Source organism: Malaclemys terrapin, chromosome 21 (genome assembly GCF_027887155.1).
Source record: "Malaclemys terrapin pileata isolate rMalTer1 chromosome 21, rMalTer1.hap1, whole genome shotgun sequence".
Classification (NCBI taxonomy): Eukaryota; Metazoa; Chordata; order Testudines; family Emydidae; genus Malaclemys; species Malaclemys terrapin.
Window position 1 is genome coordinate 10412595 of NC_071525.1, and position 22324 is coordinate 10434918.

A 22324-nucleotide genomic window follows, 5' to 3' on the forward strand; every position below is an offset into this window, starting at 1 on the left:
TACAACAACAAAAACAGCTGAAAATCGGTGCAAAAAACTATTAATAATATTTCTGGGTAAATATCGGGGTTTCTTGTGGTGGATGGAAGGGCAGGGGAAAAGCACTCTGTAGATTGACACTTTGATTAATGGAATTCAGTGTGTGGTTTGCTGCAGAACTAAAATAGAATTCAAAACACAATGCTATCAGCTTGAAATGTGTCCATGGTAGGCGTGAGATTCATCAGTACATTCAGATGCGCACGCACTTCAGAGCACTACTTCATGCACTGCAGGATGCAGCATGGCCTAGTGGTTAGAGTGTGACTGGGCATCAGGAAATTGAATCCCCCACCTATAGCAGTTGCTCAGAGATCTAAGAGCTGAATGCACTATCATCCCTTTGCATGTGCCTAGCAAACATATCAGCGAAAACCCCCCGGTACCCACTAGGCAAGTCACAATCATTATGCTTGCGCTGAGGCTCAGAGGGGGAGACTTAGCCAGCCAGCTGAGAGCAGACCAGAACCCAGGCGTCCTGACTCCCAGTGCACTGATGTAGCCCGCAGAGAGATCCTGGGAGCAGTTGGCTGCTATTTTTGCATGTTAGGGTGGGCAGGGATTCAGGGCACGATGTTGGTCATGCCAAGTCAGCCTGGCCTTCCCAGAGAAAAGACATTCAGAGAAGAGAGGGAGTGGGGGAGGTCAGAGCTAACTGGGGTACAGGAGGCACCATATGGCCAGGGCAGAGAGACTTCCTAGCCTCCATCACTGTGCGCTGGGAGATGGGGGCTCCAGGAGCACCTCGTATCTGGACATAACCCCCCGAATCCCAATGGCTCTGGCGGCGGCAGTGGAGGGGGGCCACGCTGCACCTCCCTGCACTGCCTGCCCCTCGGATCACAGGTTCGTTTCATGTCTTGGAAGCCCTAATGGGGCTAGAGTCTGGTCACTCCCGGCCCGTCCACTCCCCAGCACGCTTGTCCTTCCAGCCGGAGCCCAGCTCTGGGGAGGGGGCGTTGTGGGGGAAGGGCCTAATATTGCTGCAGTGGAGCCCGACCCAGGGCACAGCAGCACCCGGCAGTTCAGACAAGTGTTGTGTGAGGTGCCCGACACAGACACAGGCACCCGGCCCCGCCACTGTGAAACCAGCTGCACAGAAAGGAAGGGTCCTGCCACCTTGGTCTCGCGAGGGACTCCGATACTGAGATGAGTAGCCTCTGCCCCCTGGGCCCCCTACTTCCCTCCAGTCCCCCAAAACCACCCAGGAGAGTCCTCTTGCAGCTCAAAGCCAGAAATGGAAACCACGCCCGTGAGAGAAACTTGTCTCAAGCGCTTTAGCCAACCGGCTAGAGCGTCATGAAACCACAAGCAGCAGCGGCATCCAGGGTGTTGTGTGTGCAATCGCACCTGAGGCACTGAGCGGTAACGGGCCTCGCTGACATACAATGTCTAAACCCTCCAATCTTCTGCCTTTCCACGGGGAGGCGAGCACGCCGTGCCACTGCCGGGGCTGTGCGTCCCAGGGGCTGGTACAGGACTGCAGTGGCTTTCTCCAGCACAGGCCCTGCAGGAAATCCTGGGTCCCCCCATCTGTTCCCCACAGCAAGAGCAGGGCCCTAGCGAGGAACATGTACAAATCAGTGGGAGCTGGGGCCCCAAGTGCGGGGGCTTTAGACTGCGGTGAAGGCAGCTAGTATTGATGGTTAATTAGCTCCTGCGTCTGCTCAGCACTACTCATAAAGCAGCGCTTTCACTCACGCAGGTCTCCGTTTGCCCGTCTCTGGCGGGGCTCAAAGCACGGTACAAACATTCTGTCTATCTGTCCATCTAACCAGCTATCTCCTCCACCCCCGTATCTAATCTATCCCCTAGCCAGCTATCCCCCCCACCCCCTATCTAATCTATCCCCTAGCCAGCTAGCCCCTCCACCCCCCATCTAATCTATCCCCTAGCCAGCTAGCCCCTCCACGCCCCTATCTAATCTATCCCCTAGCCAGCTATCCCCTCCACCCCCCTATCTAATCTATCCTCTAGCCAGCTATCCCCTCCACCCCCCATCTAATCTATCCCCTAGCCAGCTATCCCCTCCACCCCCCTATCTAATCTATCCTCTAGCCAGCTATCCCCTCCACCCCCCATCTAATCTATCCCCTAGCCAGCTATCCCCTCCACCCCCGTATCTAATCTATCCCCTAGCCAGCTAGCCCCTCCACCCCATCTAATCTATCCTCTAGCCAGCTAACCCCTCCACCCCATCTAATCTATCCCCTAGCCAGCTATCCCCTCCACCCCCCATCTAATCTATCCCCTAGCCAGCTATCCCCTCCACCCCCGTATCTAATCTATCCCCTAGCCAGCTAGCCCCTCCACCCCCGTATCTAATCTATCCCCTAGCCAGCTATCCCCTCCACCCCCCATCTAATCTATCCCCTAGCCAGCTATCCCCTCCACCCCCCATCTAATCTATCCCCTAGCCAGCTATCCCCTCCACCCCCTATCTAATCTATCCTCTAGCCAGCTATCCCCCCCACCCCCTATCTAATCTATCCCCTAGCTAGCTATCCCCTCCACCCCCCATCTAATCTATCCCCTAGCCAGCTAGCCCCTCCACCCCATCTAATCTATCCCCTAGCCAGCTATCCCCTCCACCCCCCTATCTAATCTATCCCCTAGCCAGCTATCCCCTCCACCCCCCATCTAATCTATCCCCTAGCCAGCTAGCCCCTCCACCCCCCTATCTAATCTATCCCCTAGCCAGCTATCCCCTCCACCCCCTATCTAATCTATCCCCATCCGCACTGCTATCTATCTCAGCACACACCCCTGTATCTTATCTACCTCTCTCTCCTAGGGTTTGTCCTGCTGCCCATCACCATGGTATCCGGGCACTGTCCATGTCCTATCACTAGTTGTAGCGAAGTCTCTGGCTCTGCTGGAGGGATGCGTGCACTGCTGGAGGGAGGCTTTGGTTAGTTACTCTGGGGGGCTGTGTGCTTTGATGTGGGGGCTGGGTTTTAGGGCAACAGGTAGCTGGGGTGTCAGGGTGAGAGTGCTTTTTCCGGCGGTGGTGGAAAGGCTTTCTCAAAGAGGAAGGTTTTGCAGCGTTCCCTAGAGATGCTCAGACTCCGGATTGGCCAGATTTCCTCTTTGCTCCACAGCTGGATCTCCTCAACCGAGCGCACACTGCCCCAGCTCTCGCACGCTTCGTGAGCTGCGCTGCCCCAGACACTAACCAAGGTTATTCAGGGCCACCCAGAGGATTCAGGGGGTCTGGGGCAAAGCAATTTTGGGGGCCCCTTCCATAAAAAAAGTTGCAATATTATAGAATACTATATTCTCGGGAGGCCCCTGCAGGCCCGGGGCATGGGGCAAATTGCCCCATTTGCCCCCCCCTCCCCGGGCGGCCCTGGGGTTATTCATTAGCTGCATTTCAGTGGTGCCTGCCGGCCCCAGGCAGGATCAGCCCCAGTTGCACTGGGCACTGCACACACCCATCCAGCAATGCGCCTAGCCCTGCCGTGGAGCGCTTGATCTAACTCTGCCCAATGGCCCCAGAAGGGTGGAGGAGGTGAAGCAATGAGATGCTGCAGAAACCAGGGGCCGTGCTGGAGAAATTTGCTCCAGCGCCTGGGCACGTGGGACGCTCTGCAGAGGGGAATAATGTGAGGCTAGGAAGGGGGAGAGTCAGAATGGAGAGGTAGATTGGGGCTGGGGATTTGACTCGTGCGCCTCTGTTTCCTGGAGCGGGCAGTCCCACCTCCCGGTGTGCCTGGTGGGGGGCGAGGGGCTACCCGGAGCACCGTGTCACCAGAACGGAGCTGCAGGGGAACCGAGGGACAGCACAGCTGCGCGCCTCAGCCCTGACCCCACAGAAAGCTCTGTGCACCCTGGGGTGCTCCCTACAGGGCTGGGGCCTTGGATGCTCCCTGCTTTACACCGAGGCCTGGCTGGTTTCCTTCCCCCGCAGGGCCATGGTGTGATCGTCCCCAGAGCTGCCCGCGCCCACTAGCTCCCTGCTCCCCGGCCTGTCCACCCAGGGGCGAGCGCCTCACTCAGCCCCAGCCACCTGCTCTGAGTCTCCCGCTGCTCAGGAATAGGAATTTGCGGGCCCTGAGGACTATGGAAATTGGACCTCTACCTTCCTTAAAGCACCCTCCATAAGTACTCCAGCCCAATCAGCCCCCAAATGCCCCTTCCAGCCCACCCCACCATGAACCCTCCCCACACAGACCCCAATGTCCCTCCCAACCCCACCCCCCAAACAGCCCCTCAAGTGCCCCTCCTACCATAAATGGACCCCCAAATGCCCCTTCCATCCCATGTACACCCTCAGTAACCCTGCACCAGCCCCCATTTATCCTGACAGTCTCCACACACACCCCAAACAGCCCTGACATACATCCCACTCCCCGCAGCCCCCAGCACCTCAGCCCCACTGGACACCACCCCCACATCCCCCATATCTCAACCCCCCAATTCACCCCACCACCCCCCAACTCACCCCACTGCTTCAGTATCCCCATTACACCCCCCAACCCCCACAATGCATCCCACCACCCCCAACATTTCCCAGTCACCCCCACCACCTCCTCCCACTCCCCACTCTCCCATAGCCCACCCCAGTCCCTCTTGCACCAATCCTGAGACCTTTTGGGCCACTCATTGGTGCCCCCTAAGCTCCCATACTCACTCCCATCACCCGCCCCACACTCACACCGCTCGGGTTTGGCCTGGCTGCCCCTCTGCCAGGACAGGGGGCGGCCGGGCCACATTTGCGCGAGTGGCATTGCAACCTAGCACATGAGGTCATAGCGCCATTCAGTTGGTTTGGGGTTTTTTTTAGTGGTTGCAGGCCCTGAGCTGGTGGCCTGTCCTTGCTCATCACAGCTCTGTGCACTAGACACATCTGGACGGGTTTCTCCGCCTGCCCCACTAGGAGTGCACTGGTATCCCCAGCAGTACCAGGTTGTCCCGTGACACGCCGGCAGAGGAGATGCTTGTTTTCAGTGTATCAGATGGCATGGCTGTCCCCTGCCCACCGCTGGCTCATGGCCTCCACACACCACAACTTTCAGCGGGATGAGGCTGGGGCCTGGAAGCACAGATGCTCCTTATAACAGTCTGTAATCTTGTGTTCATCCTTTTTACAAAACTATGATAAATTGTTTACAAAGTATGCTTTGTGACGTGTCCGTAGAAAACTCATAATTCACTGATCATTATTGTCCTGGTAAAATATGTGTGGCAACATTGTATGTAAAGTTATAAGATTCTCTTGTATGATATTGCTAAGGCATATTTCAAATCTGGGCAAGCAGCCCAAACTACTTCCTGAGGTTTTGTCTACACTAGCACTTTTGTCAACAAAACTTTTGTCAGCCAGGGGTTTGAAAAAAACATCCCCCTGACCAACATAAGTTTCACTGGCAACAGCACTATGACGGCTCTCCTGCTGACATAGCTAATGCCGGTCATTGCGGGTGGTTTAATTATGCTGGCAGGAGAGCTCTCTCCCGCCAGCATAGAGCGGCTACCCGGGAGACCTAACAGTTGCACAGCTGTAGCAGTATGTTGTTCCACTGTAAGGTCTGTAGTGTAGACATAGCCTCAGAGACAAAAGGCAATCAGATTCCTCAGCCAGTTGTCAACAAAATCAGATGGACCATCCCCTGAGTAAGCAGCCATTCTTTGGCAGGAAGAAGGGTGTGAGTAAGAAATTGACATCTTGGCAATCAAACAGCTGGCGGGGAGGATACTGTGTAGATAGACTGGCTGTCACCTGAACCCCAGCAGAAGAGCAGATTAGCAGCTGAAAGGAGTACCAGAAAAGAGGAAGAAAAGATATAAAAATGAGGACCACACCCCCCAAATAATCTCTCCCTTCATCTCTACTCATGGCATCAACAACATTTGAAAGACAAAGAAAGCATCATTGAAATGGGGGAGGTCTCCTGGCTGGGGAGGAATCCTGCCAGACTGCTGTGAGCACGTGGCTTTGAATTCCCCTAGCTTGTTAAGTTAGGTAGTAGTTTGTGTTTTACCTTTTAGTTCTCTGTAACCAATTCTGACTTTTATGGCTCGTTACTTGTAATCTCATAAAATCCATCTTCTGTAGTTAATAAACTTGTTTTATTGTTTGATCTAAACCAGTGTGTGCTTGGATCGAAGTGTTTGGGAAACTTCATTTGAGATAACAGGGCCTGTGCATAGCATTTTCTATTGATGAAATGATGGACTTTCTAAGAACTTGTATTGTCCAGGAGGAAAGAGCTGAACAGTGTAAGATGCACATTTCCGGGGACAAGTCTGGGACTGGGAAGTTGCTAGTGTCATTTTGCAATAGAAATCAGGAGTGGCTGGCTAGAAGCATTCATGTATCTCTGCTGGGGGTAACGTACATGCTAGAGGCTGTGTGTGAGCAAGGCCAGGAGTGGCTGCTCTCACAGCGAAGCAGTGTAAAAGGCACTCACGTTTGGAGAATTAAGGGGACACCGCTGTTCAGCTATCCAGATTGTACTCTGAGGAAAGTCACACTTCTGGTTTCAGGTCCCAACCCCAGCTGCATCGCTCACCCCACCTCTGCAGCCTTTCCTGGTGGGACACTGGCCTGAACTGGGCAGGGGGGCATCCTGGCCCTGCTGAAGTCAATGGGAGGTTAGCCCCAGAGCAGGGTCTGTATTAGGGACAATGCTGCGTGCGAAGGATTTCAGCACTTGTTGTCACTGTCTGAGACATGACAGCATCCTTCCTCCTTATCAGCACTGGGAAGCTGCTCAGAGCTTTATCTGCTGGCTCTGAAATGTATCTAGAACTGGCTCCCCAGGGCCCGGGGCCTTTTCTGTTTGGTCTCTGCCAACATTCAGGCAGGTGAAATTTTGTTCCCACCCATGTGTCAGGGCAGGGACCTTGTGATGCTGCTTGGGCAGCTGCCTTGGGGTTCTGGGAGTGCTAGGGAGGGATTGTGTGGGGGGAGGGAGGTATCATAGCAAAGAGGAGGAGCAGAGAGAGAACGGGCAACAGTGCCAGCAGGTTACACCACGGGCTGCACTTCAGTTACATGTTGCTGTCTGGAAGTCTCCCCGAACTCCCAGGTAATGCGGCAGGGAGCAAACACTTAGTGCCAGCCCCCAGGGAGCCACCCGGGACGGTGCCACCACCATGAGCACCTGGGCACCTCTGGCCACTTGGCCACTCAGGGCCGGTGTCAACTTACACAGGGTGGCAGCAGCAGCCCATGAAGAAGCGGGGCCAGAGCCGGCAAGCAGGAGAGAGCATGGCTGGGCAGCGCTGGGCAGGGGAGCAGCTCTGTGAGAGGTGAGGCAGGCCCCACCCTGGAGCAGGATCAGCCATGTGACCAAGTGAGGAGAGGCAGCTCCCAAGGCCACGCGGGAGACACAGGCGCTGGGCTGGCCAGCAGTTGCTGTTTCATCCCAATGAGGCGCTCCTCTGCTCCCTCCCATGCAGCCAGCCCCGGGGCACTGACTGCCTTGGGCTGGTTACCTCAAGTCACTGGGAGGGAACCTGTCTGCTTTGCAGCAATAAGCCAGGAACAGCTGCTTCCTGTCAGTGATGCAGGGGTGGGGCTCGGTGGCGCATTCAGCACAGAACGTGTGTCACCTGCTGCTGCAGGGAGCTGTCGGGGTGGTGTCGTCAGAGGCCACCTTACAGCGCATTGCTGGGAAACGGTAAAGAAATCTGCCGGCTCTTCCCCCAGACCCTGGGCCACAAGCTGCTTTGGGGCCTTGCACAAAGGGACCTCTGCAGAGGTGGGTCTGGGAAGCACCTTCGCCCAGCGTGGTCACCACTGCAGAAGGGCCTGAGTCTCATTGACAGTCCCAGGGAAAGTCAATAGACCAGCTAAGGGACGCAGCCAACTTCGAAAATGTTACCAGGTGTCTTTGTACCTTCCCCAGACAGGATCCTGACCACACTGCTTGTGTGTGTGTGTGAGAGAGAGAGAGAGAGTGTGTGTGTGTGTGCGCGCGCGTGCACACACAGGTACGTGTTGTTGACTAATATACGCTGGGCTGGCAGATATCTATCTATCTATCTCACATTACCAATAGTGTATTATCTGCACCATACGGATATCAGTGTGTATTAAGCACATAATTGTGATATAATACAAGTTATATCTCTTAAATTGGCCTCTGCGTTTTATGTACCCCTGCTCACTTGTGCTACGTGTCCCTTAGGGTGACCAGACAGCAAGTGTGAAAAATTGGGACAGGGGTGGGGGCGTAATAGGAGCCTATATAAGAAAAGGCCCCAAATATCGGGACTGTCCTTATAAAAACGGGACATCTGGTCACTATAGTGTCCCTTAACCTCTTGCAATCACTGAAGTGTTGGCATAAGTCCACAGGGAAGCTGTCAAGCCCAGGACGGGCGAGTTACCATAGCAACAGGCGTGCACCCGAAGGTCCCAAAGGAAAAGCCAAGACATGACTGTTCTCCCCTGGTACAGACCTAGGAGTTCCTGCACGCCCTCGGGAACCTGGAGTGCAGGAGCTCAGAGCAAAGATCAGGGGGACACCACGGTACCACAAAAACAAGGTAGGAAGCCGACTGGTTAAATCTAGTTTCAGACAACGCACATAGGCCCTGTTACCAGTGGCTGATTAACACACAGTCTCATGGGGCCTGTGCTCAGGGGCCTCCGCCAATTTGGGGGCCCCAGACTCCAGCCACCGGGCTTTGGGCTCAGGCCCCGGGATCTGACCGCGGGGCTTCGGGATCTGGCTGTGGGCTCTGGCCCTGGGCTCATCCCCCCACTCTCCCCTGCCAGTGCCCCAGCCTCTGCTGCCTACTCTGGTACCAAGTCTTTGTCCGGGTGGTGTCAGGCTTTGTCTCCCGGCCACAGGGCCCCGGGCTCTGGCCCTGAGCTCACCAAGCCCCCGCATCGCCCCTGGCCCACGTTGCCACCTCTGGCCCCATGGGGCTTCGGGCTTTCAGGCTCCCACCCCTGCCATTTGGCAGTGGGGGCCAGCCTCAGGCTCCCCTAGCCCCCGCTGCCCAGGACCAGGGCAACCATTTAGGCGACCTAGGCGGTCGCCTAGGGGACTAGGATTTGGGGGGCGCCATTTTCTTCGGCAGCGACCGCGGCAGCCGGATCTTTGGCCACCCTGGTCACCGCCAATCAGCTCAGGCTCCGCAAGTCTGGGAGGCGGGAGAAGTGAAGCACCCACGGCGTGCTCGGGGAGGAGGCGGGGCAGGGGTGAACTGGGGCAGGGGGGGAGAGCTGCCGCAGGGGGGGCGCCTCAGGGAGGAGGGGGGGAGCTGCCGCGGGGGGGCTCCTCAGGGTGGGGGCTCGGGGATGGGGGGGCGCAAGGTGGAAGTTTCACCTAGGGCGCGAAACATCCTTCCACCGGCCCTGCCACTGCCACCTCCTCCGTACCCTCATCACCCCCCCCCCATCCCCACTGGCCCCCGCTGCCTCTCCTGGCCCCCTATCCATTCCACCCAGAGCCGGCTCCAACTTTTTTGCCACCCCAAGCGGCAAAGGGGCTGGGGGGAGATAAAGCCGATCGGCGGCACTTTAGCGGCAGCTCAATCGCGCCACTTCATTCTTCTGCGGCAATTCGGCGGCGGGTCCTTCACTCCCTCTCTTCCTCTTCAGCAGCAGCTCAAAGAGGAAGAGAGGGACTGAGGGACCCGCCGCCGAATTGCCGCCGAAGACCCGGATGTGCTGCCCCTTTCCATTGGCCGCCCCAGGCACCTGCTTCCTTCGCTGGTGCCTGGACCCGGCCCTGATTCCACCATGGCCTCTGGCTCCCACTGCCTCCCTACCAGCCTCCCCATCCAGAGCTTAATGTGTCCCCAGGCTTGCCGGGGCTGCGTAAGTCTGCTGTGAAAAGTGATATCTGTATGTTTGTTATTGTCACTTTTTCACAGCAGACTTAGTAGCTACCTGGGAGGCTGGAAAAACGGGTATTAACAGACAAGGATCACTTGTCACAGCAGCAGACTTAGCAAGTCTAAAAAAGGAAAGCAATCAAAAAAGCAAGAGAAACAACAGCAAAAAAGACAAGAATGTGCAAAGCAACTAATTGGTGTTACTGGTCTGTTTAGGTCCAGTAAAGAACAGAGACAACTGTACATTATTTTTATTACTGCAAAACCCTACATAAATAAATTCCCATGATTTAGACCTGTATATGGGCATATTTATTTGTTTTTCTTAAAGTGAATTAAGTATTTTAGGAAAAAGCATCAGAGCAGCCAGCAAGAATTGCCCTCACTGGAGAGAGCCCCCCCCCCCCCCCCCCCCCGGCGTAATGGTCAAGTTTAAGAAAATGTGAGAGATGAAAGAACCACTTGTTGGCCAGTGAACGACTGATTCCTGTAACACTAGTGTTGTCCAGATTAGCAGGGAACCCCTGTGTGTTCTGGTATGGATAATATCTAGCCAGATTCATTTTCTATGTGGAAAAATTGAGCAGTTAATTTAGACATAATGAACTAGGATCTGATTTGCTTCATTATTAACACAGTGTGTAAACATTGAGTGGAGTCTTTGTGTTAATGTATTTTGATACATTCGTGTTTTAATGGGGCGTGGGGCGGCCAAATGTTCTTTGTGCCCAGGACCCCAATAAATCTTAATCCACCGCTGTCTGCTACTGGTAAAGAGATAGGACATAACAAGAGGGCAATAGGGTGTACCTTGGGGAGCCACCTTCTGGGTACAGGGAATGTAATGACACTGCCCGAGGCGGCTTCCCAGAGGCTGCGATCGGAGTGAACTTTCTTCCAGAGGTATATTATTATTGGCTCATAGTAATAACCCTGACTGACATTATTATTTGGTCTCTTGAACATATTTAGTAACAAGCCAAAGCGTGGGCAAGCAACTGACTATACAAATTATCAACAGTGTGTGTAAAAGTGTGCATGTGTGCACACAGGCGTGGGTGTATATGCATGCACACAGGTGTGTGTCTGCTTGCATGCAAGTCTGTGTGCACACAGGTACATGTGTATGTGTGGGGGGGTGTATGTGCATGCAGGTGTGTGTGTGTGTATGGGTATGTGTGCATGCAGGTACGTGTGCACGCACTAAGGTATTTGGGTGTGTACATGCAGGTATGTTTGCGTGAGTGGATGTGTACATGCAGGTACATGTGCATATACGGATGGGGGTGTGCACAGGTGTGTGTGTGTGTGTGTGTGTGCATGCCGTCACACAGGTATGTGTGTATATCTGTGTGCACACACGTGTGCGCTTGTGTCTGAAATCATCACTTCATAACCTCTGTGCACTGCCCACTCCAGTCCACCCAAACGAGCCTTATGCATTTCTGTCTTTGCTGTCAGACCTCTCGCTCTCTCGCACACGCTCACTCTTGCTCTCGCACATGCACTCTCACTCTCTCGCACATGCACTCTCGCTCAGTCTCTCTCTTGCTCACTCGCTCTCTCGCACACGCACTCGCTCTCTCGCACATGCACTCGCTCTCTCGCACACGCACTTCACTCTCTCACACATGCTCACTCTTGCTCTCTCGCACATGCACTCTCGCTCAGTCTCGCTCTCTTGCTCACTCTCGGTCTCTCGCACTTGCACTCTCGCTCGCTCTGGCTCTCGCGCTCTGGCTTTGGACTCTCAGTCAGGTCAGGTTTGTCACTGATATAATCCAGACACCAGGAAACACAGGGGCTCAGCAGCAGGACGGGTACGACAAAGGGAGTTGGCCTGAACATCAGCCAAACACAGCGCAGGTGCTTGCAGAAATCGCACACAAGGGAAAGCCCAGCAGCTCAGCTCCAGCGCTCTGCTGGTACAGCAGGGGCAGAGACAGGCTGCAGCAGCGTCCTCCTCATCCCAAGTACAGAGAGGGCTCCCCCACCGCTCTCTGCACAGAGGTGCCTGCTACAATACCTCATTTTCAAAGCAGTAAGGAAAGGGGGTGTCAGGATGTGATCTAGTGCAGGGGTTCTCAACCTTTTTCTTTTTACCCCCTCCCTGACCCCAACGTGCTATAAAAACTCCACGGCCCACCTTCCTGGGCCATAGTAACTGGTCTTCTGCATTTAAAAGCCAGGGTCGGCGTTGGGGGGTAGCAAGCAGAGCAATTATCTATTAGCTTCAGCCCCATGTGGTGAGTCTTTGGCTTTCTACCCTGAGTCTAATGCAGGCCCTGCTTGGTGCCCCCCCCCGCCCGAAACCTGCTCACAGCCCAGACCCTTGGTTGAGAAGCACTGGTCTAGTGGTTGGAACGTGGGAGGAGTCATCAGCGGACGTAGATTCTATTTCTGGCTCTGGCCCTGCTTTGTGCCTCAGTTTCCCCATCTGTAAATTAGTGCTACTAACACCAAGCCCCTTCCCCGACAGTTCAGTTTGGTATTGCGTCAAAGCTGCTCAGAGTCCTGCAGGCAGGAGGTGCCGCAGAAGGGCACAGGGTGGGGGAAGCTACCCAGTGCCTTCCTTTGGGTATTAAAGACCATCTTTGGTAAGAGCTCTGTAATCCCTGCCAGTCGGCCCAGAAGGGGTTGGAGGCAGCACTCCCCCGGCCTGAGGGCTGTGCCAGCAGCGGGCGAGGTGGCGTGATCAGGGCACCCTGGCTCCCCTCTCCCCACACGAAAGTGCAGGACCCTGGCAAGGAAAGGGCACCTTGCGCCACGAAGGGCTTTGCTGGAGCACTCAGAGAAACGTGTCAGCCCAGCGCTGCTCGGTGCCAGATACGATGCGCATGGCCCTCACGCAGGGGCTCTAGTCATAACAGTGAGACTCCGCCCATTAGCAAAGGCTTTTCCTGGCCATCCCTGGCTGACTGAGCCGCCTCCCTCCTGCCACTGGGCTGCCTGGCACGGGCAGGGGTCTGACTGGCAGGGAGGGAGGAGACTTGAGATAGCAGCAGAGCTAGGAACACAGGCATCCTGGCTCTGCAGGCCACGATCCACCCACTAGAGCCCGGCACCTTTTGGCCCTTGAGGGCCTTTTCTCCCCCATTCCTCCGGCTTGGGGTGGATGCTATCAAGCCCTCTCCTCTAAACCCCAAGCTGTTTTCATTCACCCCCCTTGCCAGGCCTTAGCCAGCACGTATCCCTGCCACTCCGTCACTGCTGGGGCTTGTCGTGCTGGACAGGACACAGCAGGGTGCCGTGGGCGGCCGGGGGAGTGCAGGGAACTCATTGTGCTGCTCGTGGCTAGAGCAGTGCAGGCCCCAGCAGCTTCTGCCATGGGGGCAGCCCCAGAATTTGGGGGTTGAACCAACCCAGTCTGCAAGTTTCCCCTGGTTTGGGATGATGGGGGCCCTTGAAATCAGACACCAGCCAGGCTGGCTGGTCTGTGCTGTCACCCAGTCGGGGGCTCCTCGGTGCACGTCACACTCTCTTGGGCAGGGTTGTGGGGAGATGGGCCCTACAGCCCACCTGGTCCCTGTGGTTAAGCCTGAGCTCATCCCGTTATCCCGGCCAAACTGATAAAGCAGCTACTGGTGGGCACATGAGGGCAGCTGCACTGCAGAGAAGCCCACTGGAGCACCCAGTACCTTGCCATGGCAGTGTATCCGTAAAGGCAGGGAGGCCCCGGGCCCCACCCAGGCAGACCCGTCAATGCTGCTGCAAACAGCTTCCCCAGATACCCTAGAAGATCCCACAAACACCCTGTCCTCAATCTGACCCCAGGAGCTCAGTCTGTCTTTCAGCCTCCCTCACAACACACCTAGGAAGGAAGGAACCATCCCCATTTTACTGATGGGAAACTGAGGCCCAGAGAGACCAGGCAGTGCAGGGAGTCTGTGGCCAAACTGGGAATTAAACCCAGGGCTCCCGAAGCTTAATCCAGCCTTCCTCCCGGGAACTGTGGCTGCCGGCTCCTGCTGAGGTCCACAGCTGAGTGCCCAGGGCTCTCGGCCACCCTCTGGCACAGCGACTGCAGGGGCTGATGTGTGGCAGGAACCAGACTTGGCCATAACCCAGCACTTTGGAAACGCTGGATCTCAAAGAGGCCTGAACAAAGGGCCCGATCCTGCAGGGCTCTGCGTGCCCCACAGGATCAGACCCCCAGGTCACACACTGGGGACGGCTGGTGTGAAGGGCTCTAGCTGGGAACCCAAAAGCAAAGAGAGAGAAAATAGAGCTACACTGCGTAGGCTGGAGCAGGGGCCTGAGACACCAAGCTCACTTGGTACACGATCCTCCCTGTAGCCTGAGGGATCTGGACCTGGGTCTCCGTCCCAGCCCCGCTCTACGGGTGTGGGACAGGGAGCTGGTTAGATGGGCCCTCGGACTCTAGCAGCAGCAAACAGCTTCAGTTCTAGCGCCTGGACTCGCTTCATTTCCTGCTTCTGGAAGCTCCTGGCCCAGAGACTTTTCTGGACTCCTGGGGCTGACTCTGGTTTCACCGGCTCCTCTGCAACACGCGGGTGGCTACGGGAGAGACCTGAGAGTCCCCAGCCGACCTCTGAGGGCCGAGCCGCCATCTCGCTCACTGCGCTGGCAGCCCCACTGGGCGCGGGCAGGGAGAGCGGCATTTGCTGTAGGGAAGATTAGCCAGCGCCAGCTGATGGGCCCTGCTCAGCACAGGCCATTGGGGCGGGAGTGAATGCAAGGACTGCAGTTCCCATTTAGGGCCAGCCCCAAGCTGGGAGCCAGAGACAGCGGCTGGGCCATGTAGCCAGTGGGGGGGAGGGAAGAGAGAGCCCGGCAGGGAAATGCGCTGGGTACCAGTAGGGGGACTGGGCTAGAAGAGAAATGACCTGTACTGCTATTATTATCCCTCTCCTGTGCACCACTACCCCGTATGTTCAGGCTCAGAGGCTCCCATTGTAATTAGCAATAATTAACAATGTCTCCCTCCACTCCCAACCCCCCTCTCTACAGTTAGCACCTGAAATGGACTGAGAGGGGCAGCCCAGGGTATTTGTGAGCACGTGGGCTGAAATCCCAGTGGCAGCTTTGCCTGTGGCTCCAGTGGAGTTGGATTTATCGCAGGGCACCTTTCTCTGCTGGGACTAAATCAATGAGGAATTGATGGGAAAGGATTCATAAATTCCAAGGCCAGGAAGGACCATTGTGCTCACCTAGTCTGACCTCCTGGGTAACCCAGCCCAGAGACCTGTCCCCAGATAATTCCTAGAGCAGAGCTGTTTGACAATTCTTAGATCAAGATTCTCTGTGATGGAGCATCCGTCGGCACCCTGGTAAGCTAGTCCAATGGTTAATTACTTTCACTGTTAAAAATTTACACCTTATTTCCGTGTAAATTGGTCTAGCTTCAACTTCCAGCCATTGGATCATGTTCGACCTTTCTCGGCTAGACGGAAGAGCCCGTTATTAAGTATTTGTTCCCCAGGTAGATATGTATAGATATTTACCCTTAGCCTTCTCTTTGTTAAGCTAAATAGACTGAGCTCCTTGTGTCTCTTGCTACAAGGCAGGTTTTCTAATCCTTTAATCATTCCTGTGGCTCTTCTCTGCCCCTGCTCCAACTGATCAACATCCTCCTTGAATTGTGGACACCAGAACTGGACACAGGATCCCAGCAGCGGTCACACCAGTGCCAAACAGAGGTAAAATAACCTCTCTGCTCCAAATTGAGATTCCCCTGTTTATGCATCCCAGGATTGCTTTAGGTCACCACATTGCACTGGGAGCTCATGTTCAGCTGATTATCCACCACGACTCCCAAATCTTTCTCACAGTCCCTGCTTCCCAGGATCGAGTCCCCCATCCTGTAAGTACAGCTGCACTCTTTGTTCCTAGCTGTGTGCATTTACATGTAGCCTTATTAAAACATATTGTTTGCTTGTGCCCAAGTACCAAGCGATCCAGATCACTCTGTGTCAGTGACCTGTCCTCTTCATTTACGACTGCCCCAATTATTGTGTCATCTGCAAACTTTACGAAGGATGATTTTATGTTTTCTTCCAGGTCATTGATAGAAACGTTAAATAACATAGGGCCAAGAACTGATCCCTGCGGGACCTCACTAGAAACACACCCGCTCAATGACGATTCCGCATTTACAATGATAAGTGGAGACCTATCCGATTTTTAATCAAACTGTCATGCAGTATCACGCCAAACACCTCACAGAAGAGTTAGGACGATTACATCAACACTGTTACTTTTATCAACCAAACGTGTAATCTCATCAAAAACAGATATCCCATTCCTTTGACAGGATCTACTTTCCATACAGCCGAGCTCCCAAGTCTGAGTCTGGAATCCCGTCCCTGGGTTTGTTTGGATCCCGAGTGAGGATCCCTTCTCAACCCTTCCAGCCTCAAAAGCCAGAGGCAGAACACACACATCATGGGCAAGGGGTTACACCCATCCCCTGGCCAGGCTGGCTTCCCATTCTTATTTAACCACTCCCTCCCCCCATGCACCCTGCTCCCGTTCCCCAGCCAGGGCCCATCCACCCATTCCCCAGATCTCAGGGGGAGACAGTGGAGCGATTCAGTCAATCGGCTGGCAGCGAAAGGGGGTGTTCCAGGACCCGGTGCGATGCCTTCGGATGGCACCCCTAGAATGCTTCCATATTCCAGACACACTGGGCTGGGGGGGGAGCTCAGGAGGGGGCATCTGGGATGGGCAGGAAAAGAAGGGGAAGATCCCAAAGTACTTCCCACACTGGGTCCCAGCAGTCCCACAGGGGTGGGGCAGCCAGGCGACGATCCCATTGCAGGCAGTGATAGGGAGGCGGGGAAATGTGGGAGGGAGGATTTCTGTGCAAACCCTGACTTTTCAGAGAGTGCCCCAGGATCTGCAGGGTCCAGGCTGAGGGAACAGGGCTGGGGAGAGGGTCTCAGCCCAAAGAGGAGACGCTAGAGAAAAGGGGAGGCTTCTCCATTGAGAGAGGGTCTATGACACACACGTGTGCCGAGATGGGGTTGGCAGAGGGGCCGTGTGGGGCAGAGGGGGGTCAAGGCGAGCTGCGTGGGGCTGAGCAAGGATGGCAGGGAGCTGGGAAGCGATTCCCCCAATCCTAGAGCTGGAACCACCTTGGCTCTGGGCGCGTCTGTGCCCGAGTGACGGGAGCCCTCAGGGTAGGTGACCAGATGTCCTGATTTTATAGGGACACTCCCAATATTTGGGGCTTTTTCTTAAATAGGCTCCTATTACCCCCCACCCCCATCCCGATTTTTCACACTTGCTGTCTGGTCACCCTGCCTCGGAGAGCAGCCGGCCTGCGCGATTGTTACTGAGGCTGACTGTGGAGAGCCTGGGGCCTGCAAATGCCGACGTGCAAACAAGGGCCAAGGGAACTGGCCCCACCCCAGCCCGGCTTCCCCTGGAACGTAACTCAGGACAGCAGCTGTCAGCAGGGCCTGGGCAGGGGTCCGTGCCCAGCCGGGGGCACAACACTGGATCTTTGCCCAACTCCAGGGCCACAGCTGCGCGTGGAGCTCCCATTAACAAGCCAAGTGAAACCATCTGGGTGTCACAGGGGCTGCTGGGCAGGGGGGTCGCTCGTTTGGGTGTGACTGGCTTCCACTTGCCACTGGCCCCAGCCTGCCCTGGGAGCTGCTCGGAGGGGTTTCACTTTCGGCACAGGGTGTCCAGCCTCGCAGCAGGAGGAGGGTGCAGAACAAAGCAAGAAGCTGCCCCCAGAACTGCCCCTAGTTAAAGCTCAAGCCACAGCACGTTGCTGTCCTGTGCTACTGGCAGGATGGCCCTGGAGGCGCCGGTTTGGCGCAGGCCCCTTCGCCTCACGGCCGCCCCCAGCGCTGCGTGACCCCTGAGACGCCAGCCCTGCCAGTCAAACCTGCACTCGGCCCCCTTTCCAGGCCCCTAAAAGCCTCCAAGGGTCTTAGTCACCAACTCCTTCAGGTCTGAAGAACGAGCACTGCCTCGTTAGAGGCGCCCGGCCCAGCGCTGGCTCCTCCAGAGCCAGAGGGGAAAGCAGCCCCCCACCCCCACCGCAGAGCCCACACACCCCGGGCCCCGCGTTCAGAACCAGCCCTTGAAAGGCTCCCCAGGCGCAGGGTCGGGCAGGACCCAGCGAAGCCCAATCACGGGCTCAGGCCTGCTCCCGGCCAGGTGCCGCCTCCTCCGGCTCTTGGGCTTTTGAAAGACTCGGGGCCTCATCCCCGGCCTTGCCGAGCCCCTCCCCGAGGTTGCACTCAGCTTGCCCTGCACACGAGGCCTACCCCTGCGAGAAAGGCCAGAGCCCTGGGGCCACCCACGATGCCCCCCGCCCCTACCTGCGCCTTCAGCCCTGAGGAGCAGCAGCAGGCCGGCCACGAGCCACATCTTCATCCTGGTTGGCGGGGTCAAGCCAAGGAGCCCCCGCACGAGTCCAATCGCTCTCTCGTTGGGGCTGGGATGGCAAAGGCAGCAGCGACTGCTCCGATCCGGCTGCTCGGCGGAGACGCACTGTCCGGTGTGAGCTGGGTTCTGCGATTGACTCAGCAAGACGCCCCACAACCACAGAGCAACGCCTTCCTGCACTCACCACTCGCTCCTTAACTCTTCACACGGCCAAGCCCTGCAAAGTTCCCTTTTCTCCAGGCTGTGGTTGCATTAGGGAACTAGCCAGGGTTCACATGGGCCCAGGTCCCTTCCCAGAAGGGGCAGGATGGGAGCCCACTGGTAATTGCTCAAGCACTGGCGGAGCTGTGTATCCAACGGCTGGGTGATGCCATTGACCCAAGCCACTGAGGGGCCCTTTGGGGCTGGCTAGGGCTCAGATGGGGGGCTAGTGCCTCAGGCTGGTTTGAATCCGTCCCGGCACTGCTCTTGCCAGGCTCCATCCCAGCGCCCGTGTGGTCCCCCTAGATAACACTCTCAAAGCACTGCGCTCAGCCCTGGGGGCTGCTGGGTTTCAAACCAGGTTCCTGGAGAGGCGGCGCCCAGAGCCGAATGCCACGGCTGGGTTTGACCTAGCCCGGGTGGGGTCGTTCACACCTCACGCCATGGAGTCGCAACAGATCCAGTCCGGCACCTTGCTGAGGGGCTCTGTCCTTCCCACAGGGCCTGGCCCAGCCCCCAGCTCCTCACCAGCCGCCCCCTGGCTCCAGACTCGGCGCACAGGCTGAGTCCTTCCTAACCTCTTGGCCTCAGGACCAGAGTGACCTGCCCCTGCCCTGGTGCCCTGCCTGTTCTCTGCTAATTAGAACCAGGCTGGGGCCAGAAGTGTCTGCCTCCCTCCCTGTGGCTGCCTCAAGCATCCTTTGCCAAGCCCTATGGCCAGCCTGTGCCCTCTCCTCTCCTCCGCAGCTGGGCCTGGCTACTCTGGGCTGGGCACGGGGGCCCTAGCTCCAGCTAGCTGGACTCTCCTTAACTCTCTTGGGTTCTGACTGGACGTGGACCCTCCCCTGGGGTCCTAGGAGGAGGCTAAAGGCATTCCTGCCCAGCATGCCTGGCTCACACGGGCTGCAGGACAAGCAGGATCAGGCCCTGGGGGCTGTGCAGCAAATCCAACTTTCAAGGGAAAAAACAAGTCTTTTAAAAAAAATCTGTTAAAATCGTGCCCCACCCTGAAGGGTCTGCGCCCCCTGGGGAGCCTGGTGGGGGCAGAAATGCAGCAACTGGTGAGAACAGGGGGGGTTGGAGAAAGAAGGCTACGGGCACTCCTTGTGGCCCCCCAGCACAGGGCCTGGGTGACACACCCACTGAGCTGGGGAAGCAGCTGGTTACCACAGGTCTGACAGAGCTGTGATAAACACAATATTATCTCTGCATGTGACATCCTAGAGCGGTTTATCTTGGCATCAGTTTCCAGGGCTCAGAGGAAATGCCCATCTGCAGCCAGAGGCATTTGCAGGAGTTTGCAGCGCTCTGGATCCTCTAGGGGCGCTGGGCGCTCGCCCGCATGGCCCTGGAATGGTCACAGAATCCACCCCCAGCCACAGGCACCAGCATTTCGGCTTCTAAAAAGGGACCTCAGCCCTCAGGACTGAAAACGTGCCGTGAGCATAACCGGCAGCGTCAGGGCAGTAACTGAACTTCGTGGCTCCCACCCCCTGCCCCCAAGAGCTGGGTACCCACATTGGGACTGAGACCAGCCCCAGGAGTTTCACAGGAGCCAGCTCCAACCAGCGCAGCCAGCGTTCGCTGGTTGGGAGCCCTGGGCACCCCACACTGGTGTCCCAGGATATTTAATCCAGCCTGAGTCTAGCCCAGTGCTGGAGTGGCCCCGAGGCTCCTGCCCCCTCCCCACGGCTCCGCTGCTCCCAGCCGTGCCACGAATGCATCTCTATGGTGCATGGCCCCGCCGAGGGGGTCAGGAGCTGATCAAAGGGACTTGGGGAGGGGGCGTAAAGCAGGATTCCAGGCAGCTGTATTTATCCGCCCACATACACACAGTTTGGTTTGTGCCCATCCTTGAGCCGGACAGTGGGACAGGCGTCATGCTGGGCTCTCGCCCTTCAGGCTGAGAGGAGGATTGCAGCCCCCAGGGGGGAGCAGAAATATTGGTGTCCTCCCTCCAAGCACCTCCCCCTGCACATGCCTGCTTTACCACCTCTGACACATGGCATAACACTGAGATCCCAGCCTGGGAAGGGGAAGGAAGGGCCCTGACCATGAGTCACCATCAGCACAGCCAGTTCCCACTGGCACCAGGACAGGGACCTGCAGGCTCAGCTCCTTCTGCTGCCCCCAGCACTAGGCAGTGGCATGCCAGCCAGGAGCCCTCAGACCCTGCCTCTGGGACGAGGATTTTACCTTCCAGATACCAGACAGAGGAATGGCTTTGGGAGCTCCTGGGGGGAATGGTGGGGGGTGGCTCTCTCACTAGGCCCGGGCTAAGGTGTTGAACCTGTAACAAAGGGCTCATCTTTCTCACCCATGTCTCGCTGCAGTGCACCGAGTGCAGGTGTCTTCATTATCGTCCCACTCCAATCCTGCCCCTTGCACTCGTCAGCTGCCTGGCACCAGCTCTCCAGCCGGGACCGCACCTGATGGCTGGCAGTGAGCCACAACACGGCCTGTCCCTCTGCCCACACACAGCTGGCCACCTGGGCTTCAGAGCCCCCTCGAACTGCAGATCCCAGGCCATGCTGCAGCTAGCAGCGCCCCAGTTCCAGGCCTTCATCCCCTGCCGAGCAGATCCGTGGAACAGACGCTGCAAAGGCTGGCACATGAGCAAGTTCACTCCCAGCCTCCCGTGGGAGCACATCAGCCCTGGGCGCTCTGTGCCACTGGCTGGCCCCCCACGTGCAGCTGCCGGGGTTGGGTTTCCATAGAGTTCAAAGCCAGCAGGGACCATTCTGGGCCTCTGCTCTGAGCTCCTGTTAACACAGGCCTGAGAACGGCCCCCAGCCATTGGTGCTTGGCCTAGAGCAGATCTCGCAGAGACCCCCAGCCTGGATTTAAAGACTCCAGCCAAAGGAGGATGCGCTGTGTCTCCCAAGGCCACTCGTTAGTTACCTTCACTGATTCAAAGCTGCACCTTATTTCTAATCTGCATTTGCCGTCCTTGGGCAAGAAGAAATACCTGACAGTCAGGCCCTTAGAGACTGATCAGGTCACCTCATAAGTGCTGATCGTACCCCAGGAAAGTCAAGTGTCCTTCCCCGCTCCCTCAAGCAGGTTTCCCAGCCCCTAAATCATTCCTGCAGCTCTTTTCTGAGCCCCTTTCTAAGCTGGCACCGGCCTGTTGGCAGGGTGGGGTTCGGCCCTGGACACAGGATGCAGCAAGTAGCGACTACTGCTGTCTGCAGAGGAGCTACCACCTCCCTACTCCCGTCTCTACCCAGGAGGAGTGCAGCAGCTCTCGCAGCTAGAGCAGCACCCTGGCAGCACATCTTCAGCTGGTTCCCCCACATCCTTTCCAGTGTCCCCCATTCCAACCCAGCTTCCCTTTGCCTCTGTGTGACCCACACTGTTCCTAGCTGCACGGCCTTGGACACGTATCGCTCCAACCCCTGACCAAGGGATCCAGCCGGTGCCATGTACAGCACCTGGCACGGGTTACTGCTCCACCACTGCAGGGCAGGTGCCCGTTGTTTTATTTTCCTACTGCCCATTGCTTGAGATACCAAATAGCGTCAGGCTGAGAACAGAGCCCTGCAGGACCCTGCTCGATCCAAGCCCTGGCGGGATGCACCCTCACCTGCAAGTGAGATCTCAGTGACCAGCCCCTGGCTACAGTGACCATGCAGCGTTCATGTTTGAACCAGGATGCCAGGGGGGACTAACTCAAAGTCTGTTACAACAGCTGAGACCTTCACCAACCTCCTCCTCAGACAAGGGCTTTGATGTCAGAGCGCAGCAGCGCTGGGGTGGAACTGTTGGCGAGGAGCCGGGCTCTGCACCAGCTGGAAGCAAGAGCTGCTTGGGCCACCACGAATGTGCCAGATGTTACAGGCAGGGATGGGCTGGAGGAAAAGCATTGGAGGGGCGGGCGGGAATGAGCGTTTCTTCAGGACCCACCAACACCCCTTGC

General features: G+C 56.7%; 1 protein-coding gene across 2 annotated transcripts in view; it reads right to left on the reverse strand.

The window, feature by feature from the left end:
- The window catches only part of FCER1G (Fc epsilon receptor Ig), a 29176-nt gene extending 10878 nt beyond the window's left edge, over nt 1-18298 (reverse strand). For both annotated transcript variants that reach the window (XM_054010778.1, XM_054010777.1), the window contains exon 1: nt 18138-18298. In XM_054010778.1, the coding sequence (XP_053866753.1) occupies nt 18138-18192 (55 nt within the window). In that variant the 5' untranslated portion in view covers nt 18193-18298. The remainder of the gene's footprint in view (nt 1-18137) is intronic.
- Between the last annotated feature and the right edge of the window lie 4026 nt (nt 18299-22324).